The sequence below is a fragment of the Amaranthus tricolor genome, chromosome 1, assembly GCF_026212465.1.
Source record: "Amaranthus tricolor cultivar Red isolate AtriRed21 chromosome 1, ASM2621246v1, whole genome shotgun sequence".
Taxonomy (NCBI): Eukaryota; Viridiplantae; Streptophyta; class Magnoliopsida; order Caryophyllales; family Amaranthaceae; genus Amaranthus; species Amaranthus tricolor.
The window spans coordinates 16,114,779-16,123,698 of NC_080047.1; the positions used below are offsets into that span (position 1 = coordinate 16,114,779).

The 8,920-nt window shown below is 34.8% G+C and overlaps 1 protein-coding gene across 1 annotated transcript; it reads left to right on the forward strand.

Moving 5' to 3' along the window:
- The first annotated feature begins 1,039 nt into the window (after positions 1 to 1,039).
- Positions 1,040 to 7,402, forward strand: LOC130806006 (uncharacterized). The gene is made up of 17 exons (XM_057670893.1): positions 1,040 to 1,249; positions 1,810 to 1,921; positions 2,029 to 2,221; positions 2,401 to 2,502; positions 2,603 to 2,675; positions 2,907 to 2,981; positions 3,736 to 3,829; positions 3,938 to 4,130; positions 4,310 to 4,411; positions 4,512 to 4,584; positions 4,816 to 4,890; positions 5,646 to 5,739; positions 5,848 to 6,040; positions 6,220 to 6,321; positions 6,422 to 6,491; positions 6,586 to 6,660; positions 7,161 to 7,402. Coding segments are annotated over exons 1-17 (1,647 nt in total). The 5' UTR covers positions 1,040 to 1,229; the 3' UTR covers positions 7,162 to 7,402.
- The last annotated feature ends 1,518 nt before the right edge of the window (positions 7,403 to 8,920 follow it).

The window sequence follows — 8,920 nt, forward strand, 5'->3', positions numbered from 1 at the left end:
TGGAACTTCTCAAAGTAAACCGTGCGCTTGCAGTTATTAAAATTTGCACCTATCAAGTTTTTGGCGCCGTTGCTGGGGAGGCGACGCATAATCCTTTTGTTTTGTTGATTGATCTACTTTACACTTGCTTGTTGTCCCCTATCCTAGACCCCTTTGTGTTTAAGTTCTTTGAATGCATAGAAGAGCTCGATCTCTAGAGCAATACGACCTAGAGATCGAAGCTACTGCCCGTAGACTGAATGCCGAACGCCTAAGGCGGTTAAGGCGACAACAAGACCAAATGGCCAACAATGCTAACCGATCCTTTGGCCAACTGGGTGCGCCCACGCTCACCCAAACTTCCATTCCATGTATCGTCAAATCCGATTTCGGTACATAACGATTATTCATATTAACTTTTCATAATTTTTAATTATTAACAATTAGAGATATTAACGATTGAATAAGTGAATTGGATAAAGTGTATAAAGCAAATGAGACATTAGTAATGAATTGAAGGAAGTATTATTATGGGGTCAACGAGCCCTAATCTGATGGGCCTAGTCAAAAGGCCCAAAACCCCTAGAAGTCAGTCAAGATATCAAGAGAGCCCACCTTAAGGGTGAAATTACCAAAATACCCCTGGAACAATCAACTCATGTCATTTATTGCCATATAAATACCCTTATTTATTACCATTTAAGGTATGTCTTTTTCTCACCAAAAACTCCCTCTCTCTCAACTACTAACATTTATTTCTTGTTCCACATTTCCGACCACTGACTAGAGCGTCGGAGAGGCTTTTCGGGAAGCAACCCCCGAATAAGTGACTCTCTGTTCATTTTGCAGGTCAATAGCCGAACCCAATTTGAGTATTCGGACTCTTCAGCAGCAGGATCCATTTTACAAAGGGTCTTTTCCTTCTCACGTTAAGTTGACCAATTTCTTTGCATAAACAAATATTCATAATTCATGATTGCAACATTTTTTTAGTTGCAAAATAATAATAACCAAACATTACAAAACATTTATTAAAGTATATTTTTAAAGACACTTAAAAAAAAGAGTATATTTTTAAAGAAAAGAAAAAAAACTGTCATCAATTAAACTTCAAAAACTTATTGAAAATTTGCTATTATCAGAAAGCTACTTCTCGATCTTCTCGGTTGTTCTCCTTTCATCCTCTGCACCGTTCTTCTCCTCTTCCCCTCTCCGACCACCGTCAGTCATCTGCCGGTGTGAGTCCAATCATGATCAACCGTCTACCGCTGTATGTACTTTTATTTCTCTGTTTCTCGATCTATCTGAAATACAAGAATTAGTATGGATTTTATAGTTTCTTCCATCGGTTTCTTCAATCTGTTTCTTCAATTGAATTTGGGATTTAGATATTGATGATGATTATGAATTGTTTCGTCAATTTGTTTATAACAAGTACAACTTAGGGTTTACAAAAAATGATGATGCCCTTTCAATAAGCATTTTCCCCTGTCGCTATCAACAACCTCAATTCGTCAAATCTTCGTCCAAATTTACATTCCCTTAACATAAGAGTGAGTTGTTTGGTGTAGGTTGTGTTTATATGCTTAGTTATTGTTTGGGGTTGTTTTAACCAATTTCTAAACGAGATAAGCTTGTATCTTAAAAGATTAGGGTGTTTATTCTTGATCTTAATTTAGTGATTGTTAAAAAAAAAACTCATATATGACAAGAGGCTTTACGATGCACTTTGTTTGTCCATTACCATTTCTCCACTCTGTTATATGTTCCTTTGGCTACTTAGGATTTACATTATTTTGCACTCCCTTTATGTTCCACTTTGTCCCCCAGAGATGTAACCCAATTGATACATCCCGAGGACGAGGAGGATCACATTGAAGGGCATCGTGATCAAACTCTTAGAGGTGCTCAAAGATTATTGGAGCACTACAACAGTGGAAAGGTGATTATAGCCTTGTTTTTTCCCCCTAGAAGTCCTTGTTTTTTCCGCTTTTAGTCTTCTATTGTTTGTGTTTTTGTTGTCTTTTGTTAACCATGCATAATTTACAGGGTACCAACTATGAGCTTGTAGAAGCGTTGAGAAGTGGTGCCATAATGATGCCTGATGGTATTGCGCTCCATTGCAATTTCACAGCTAAACCAGCCAATCAGGATTCCGGTTCTTCCATTAAGCTCTTCTTTGGCGAGATGCTCATTGGTCCAGACGATGTTGATAAAGTCACTTATTGTGATATATTAAATGGTGGAGTTTCTTTTCTCTTTAAGAAAATGATTAAGAGAACAAATTGTTTGACTTCTTATTCTTCACTCAACAAGAATCATAATATATATCTATTTATAATTGGAATGAAATGGTCCGAGTTATTCCACATACGACCTTTTTTATCGTCATTAATTGTGAATAATTTCTAATGTCCGTAGGTAAATCTCATGGCTCCAAGGATTGCGGAGAAAACGCCGACATTAAGCATCCCCCTGCTGAACTTTTAACGCGCAGTTATTATGATGTTTCCGATACTATACGTAATCGCTCACATACTCGCTTGGGTGGCAGTTCAGTCATTTGTTTTACTTATTTAATGTTACGTTGATTTTGATCTTGAATTTTTGGTTGAATTCTCAGGTGAGATGTCGCCAAAGAGATGTGCAACTGTGCCTCTTAATTCTGCAAAGAAGCAAAAAACTTTGGAATATGGGTAATGATGTTATAAAAACAAGTTAAATGGAATTTTATTGCTTTTTGTATTTTTTTCTTTTAGTAAATCAATTGTGGAGCAAGGTTACGTAAGGGATGACCTCAAATATTCTCAATATTTAATTTATGTTACCTATGATGTTTCATGAAATTATTATTGTGGATTTGTTGTTTTCTTTCTGTCTCAATTACTTGCTATCACATTTTTGCTTTATGACTTTTGGCTTCTTAGTAGTTCAAATTTGGACAATGAATTCGAGTTTGATGCAATGGAATATCCTCAATCTCCGGTTTGTCCTCCCTACGAGTAAGCTTCATCATCACTTCTATTGTCATGCTTTCAGTAGTCTCCACAAAGTGTGGTTACCTGTTTTATTGACAATAATCTAGTTTATCATGGACTGATTGATATGCATAAGTTGTAGCTTCATGTTTTCTGGCTAGATTGATTAATGTGCACAATGCATCTAGAGTTCAAATTTGGACAATGAATTCGAGTTTGATGCAATGGAATATGTTGGAATCTCTGTTTTCATAACGACATTTTTTTTTGCTGCACTAATTAATCTCGTTGCTGTTCCACTTTTCCCTATGGTTCATCAATCAATTTTATCACCCAAATTTGACATAGATTTTTGTCTTTTTTCCGATTGTTCATTTTATATAACATGTTGTGTATTCTGCCCTTGCGTTTATTTTTCTTATATTAATGTAATTTAGCTTTACCTAACTATGACACTTACATTCTCTTCAGCCGTGGACTAAATTAAGATTACACTCTTAGTCCTTTGCAATTATGCATGATATTACTTGTATGAGACTTTTGGAATGCTTTTGATGCTCATTGTTGTCCCTTGCCATTTCTCCTCTGTGTCGTATGTTCCTATGGCTGGAAAGGATTTACATAATTTTGCTTTTCCTTTCTACTCCTCGGCATTCTTGTTCTCCTCTATAGATAACCCTTGCAGAGATAAGGCTTATGTCTATGAAATAAATTCTTGTTATGGAAACCCATGTTTTCTGATTACTGTTTTGCACTCAAAACTCATTTCATGATCAAGGTATCCCGAGGACGAGGAGGATCACATTGAAGGGCATCGTCGTCAAACTCTTAGAGGTGCTCAAAGATTATTGGACCACTACAACAATGAAAAGGTGATTATAGCCTTGTTTTTTCCCCCCTAGAAGTCCTTGTTTTTTCTGCTTTTAGTCTTCTATTGTTTGTGTTTGTGTTATCTTTTGTTAACCATGCATAATTTACAGGGTACCAACTATGAGCTTGTAGAAGCGGTGACAAGTGGTGCCATAATGAAGCCTGATGGTATTGCGCTCCATTGCAATTTCACAGCTAAACCAGCCAATCAGGATTCCGATTCTTCCATTAAGCTCTTCTTTGGCGAGATGCTCATTGGTCCAAACGATTTTCATATAGTCACTTATTGTGATATATTAAATGGTGGAGTTTCTTTTCTCTTTAAGAAAATGATTAAGAGAACAAATTGTTTGACTTCTTATTCTTCACTCAACAAGAATCATAATATATATCTATTTATAATTGGAATGAAATGGTCCGAGTTATTCCACATACGACCTTTTTTATCGTCATTAATTGTGAATAATTTCTAATGTCCGTAGGTAAATCTCATGGCTGCAAGGATTGCGGAGAAAACGCCGACATTAAGCATCCCCCTGCTGAACTTTTAACGCGCAGTTATTATGATGTTTCCGATACTATACGTAATCGCTCACATACTCGTTTGGGTGGCAGTTCAGTCATTTGTTTTACTTATTTAATGTTACATTGATTTTGATCTTGAATTTTTGGTTGAATTCTCAGGTGAGATGTCGCCAAAGAGATGTGCAACTGTGCCTATTAATTCTGCGAAGAAGGAAAAAACTTTGGAATATGGGTAATGATGTTATAAAAACAAGTTAAATGGAATTTTATTGCTTTTTGTATTTTTTTCTTTTAGTAAATCAATTGTGGAGCAAGGTTACGTAAGGGATGACCTCAAATATTCTCAATATTTGATTTATGTTACCTATGATGTTTCATGAAATTATTATTGTGGATTAGTTGTTTTCTTTCTGTCTCAATTACTTGCTATCACAATTTTGCTTTATGACTTTTGGCTTCTTAGTAGTTCAAATTTGGACAATGAATTCGAGTTTGATGCAATGGAATATCCTCAATCTCCGGTTTGTCCTCCCTACGAGTAAGCTTCATCATCACTTCTATTGTCATGCTTTCAGTAGTCTCCACAAAGTGTGGTTACCTGTTTTATTGACAATAATCTAGTTTATCATGGACTGATTGATGTGCATAAGTTGTAGCTTCATGTTTTCTGGCTAGATTGATTAATGTGCACAATGCATCTAGAGTTCAAATTTGGACAATGAATTCGAGTTTGATGCAATGGAATATGTTGGAATCTCTGTTTTCATAACGACATTTTTTTTTTGCTGCACTAATTAATCTCGTTGCTGTTCCACTTTTCCCTATGGTTCATCAATCAATTTTATCACCCAAATTTGACATAGATTTTTGTCTTTTTTCCAATTGTTCATTTTATATAACATGTTGTGTATTCTGCCCTTGCGTTTATTTTTCTTATATTAATGTAATTTAGCTTTACCTAACTATGGCACTTACATTCTCTTCAGCCGTGGACTAAATTAAGATTACACTCTTAGTCCTTTGCAATTATGCATGATATTACTTGTATGAGACTTTTGGAATGCTTTTGATGCTCATTGTTGTCCCTTGCCATTTCTCCTCTGTGTCGTATGTTCCTATGGCTGGAAAGGATTTACATAATTTTGCTTTTCCTTTCTACTCCTCGGCATTCTTGTTCTCCTCTATAGATAACCCTTGTAGAGATAAGGCTTATGTCTATGAAATAAATTCTTGTTATGGAAACCCATGTTTTCTGATTACTGTTTTGCACTCAAAACTCATTTCATGATCAAGGTATCCCGAGGACGAGGAGTATCACATTGAAGGGCATCGTCGTCAAACTCTTAGAGGTGCTCAAAGATTATTGGAGCACTACAACAATGAAAAGGTGATTATAGCCTTGTTTTTTCCCCCCTAGAAGTCCTTGTTTTTTCTGCTTTTAGTCTTCTATTGTTTGTGTTTTTGTTGTCTTTTGTTAACCATGCATAATTTACAGGGTACCAACTATGAGCTTGTAGAAGCGTTGACAAGTGGTGCCATAATGAAGCCTGATGGTATTGCGCTCCATTGCAATTTCACAGCTAAACCAGCCAATCAGGATTCCGATTCTTCCATTAAGCTCTTCTTTGGCGAGATGCTCATTGGTCCAAACGATGTTCATATAGTCACTTATTGTGATATATTAAATGGTGGAGTTTCTTTTCTCTTTAAGAAAATGATTAAGAGAACAAATTGTTTGACTTCTTATTCTTCACTCAACAAGAATCATAATATATATCTATTTATAATTGGAATGAAATGGTCCGAGTTATTCCACATACGACCTTTTTTATCGTCATTAATTGTGAATAATTTCTAATGTCCGTAGGTAAATCTCATGGCTGCAAGGAGTGCGGAGAAAACGCCGACATTAAGCATCCCCCTGCTGAACTTTTAACGCGCAGTTATGATGATGTTTCCGATACTATACGTAATCGCTCACATACTCACTTGGGTGGCAGTTGAGTCATTTGTTTTACTTATTTAATGTTACGTTGATTTTGATCTTGAATTTTTGGTTGAATTCTCAGCTGAGATGTCGCCAAAGAGTGGTGGAGCTACGCCTATGGATTCAGTCAAGGAGAAAACTAGGAAAAATGGGTAATGATGTTATTTCACCTCCCCATTTCTTACTTTTGTTTTTGTTTTTCATGGTATTATAATATAATTATGTGTTTTGTATTTGGTCTTTTAGAAAATCAATTTTGGACCAAGGCTACGATACCAATGATTTGGGATATCCTCCATCTCCGGTTTACACGCCCTATTGGTAAGGATCATGTTTCACAAATAAATTATTGTGTAGAAGATTTTTTCTTCTGAATTTAATTACTTAAAATCTCATTCTTGTTTTATCAATGCACATGTCCATGAAAATTGACTCTATTAAGAAGTGGGAAATGATACACGTACATTAAGTGTATGTGGGGATTACCTACACGAACGAATCAATTCACTAGATTTATAATCTAGTAGAAGTATATAATTATTTTAAATTTTATAAAACCGTGTAGTACACGTGTATCTAACTAGTAGGCAATAAAACACGTGCATGTAGGAACCACAAACATCCTTTCTACCTCTTCATGTTTTTTGTTCTGCCTAGCTTTATTATCTAGTAGGTCTTATTTTTGTATTTGGTGAATTGGAATCCTTAGTGTGTTTTATGATACTTGCCGGAGTCTCTATGAGATTGATTGATTAATAAAGAATAAGTTGTACTACTAGACTTTTACTATTATGAAGTCTTATTTTTGTCAATGTCTGTAGACTGTAGGTAAATTCATGAGTCTGGACTTCTTTTGCGCAGCTACGCCATACAGACTACAGAGTGGTGCGTGATATTTTATATTGCATGGACTGATGATTTGACTATAATGTTTACAAACTCTGTGGAACATGTTTGTATTTTCTCAAGTGCTATATCAGAATTGAGAATACACTCCAAGTTAATTGTTTAAAACAAATGTGCAAAATATTTATTATTATTATTATTATTATTATTATTATTATTAGGCAAAATGTAAGGAATTTCAGAAACCAAAAACTTAAGGCTACTTAATACAAACAAACCCAACAAAGTAAAGAAACTTTTTTTTTCTCAAGTTGTGAACCCACACACACTCTGCACACGCTTTATTATGAGTGATTAGGAGTGTGCAATGGGCCTTCGGCCCTTAAAAAATGGGCTTTATATCGGGTGGGTTTTAAATGTGCCTTTTATTTTGAAAATGAATTGGGCTTTATATGGGCTTTAAATGGGCCTTTATTATTTTAAAATTTGCTTAGTTATGATACATTATTATTAATTATAATAGTTTATAATTTAATTATAATGGACAAGTGCAAATAATAAAATTATAGGACATTTATTTTGATTTAAATCGAAAGCGTAATACACATCTCTATAGATGAGTCCTTTCACTCCCAAGTCCAAACCTTCTAAGTGTTTACAAACACCAAAGCTTTACTGCTTGGAACATTGTTATAGAGTCGATATTCATGAATCGCAAACATCCAAATGAACAATTTAGTGCACAACAAAGAGTATGATCCAACAACTTCGAAGTTGCACGACACAAACCTAACAATACCAAGAAGATCGAGTACAATCCCGAATCATTAACTTCCATAAAAAATGGCGTCTAATAATTGAACATTAGAAACCCATTGCCTGGGCACTACAAAATGCCATCAAATCAAAAGCATTGTTCTACTTAACAAGGAAAATAAAAATAACATCTTCTGGCAAAAATTTTATTTGGTAAAAATGAACACATCAGGGTGAACTCAAATGCACCATTGATGCATTGAAATAAACGACACATTTACAAGAACAAGCCCTGATTGGAGATGTCATTAAAACGAAAGTGATTGGAAAATTAATAAAATTAGGATGACTGACCTTGTGAAGGTGATTAAACTCACTAAGTCAATAACAGAGAGTTGTTCAGTCAATGGAAGTTCTGAGGATAGAAAAACATAATCTTTTCCACTTTATGACCTTCTGAAGGACAGCATCATTACAGATCGTGGTAGCAAATGCTGTTGAATAAAGCCCCATTTATTGTAGTATCCTACAAATTATTTAACAACTGAAACTATCAAATCAACAATGATTGTCAAGATTAGAGAGGAATTATTAAAGAAAATCAATGAATCCATGAATATGATGCTTTATCAGCCTTAGTTTGCACCAAAATGAAAAAGGCATGAACAAATTGGTTACTCCAAATATCCTTCCACACCACAAACCAAAAAAACATAAACAATATGGAATGAAAAAATCACAAAATTATCCACTATCAGTTATTAATATCAAAGGATTATGCCAGTACTTAGCGTATTTAAACAAAACCATGAAAATTGTCGGCTTTCAAAGATCGTTATCTCATAGTTGTAGAACCTGAAAAATGAAAGTGCATGAGGATAGCCGATAGTATCACTTATTTCATCTGATTTTTTCTTTCTCCAAAAAATTTCCATACACCTGCATTTTTCTAAAACTAGTTGTGGGGTCAAGTGCTACG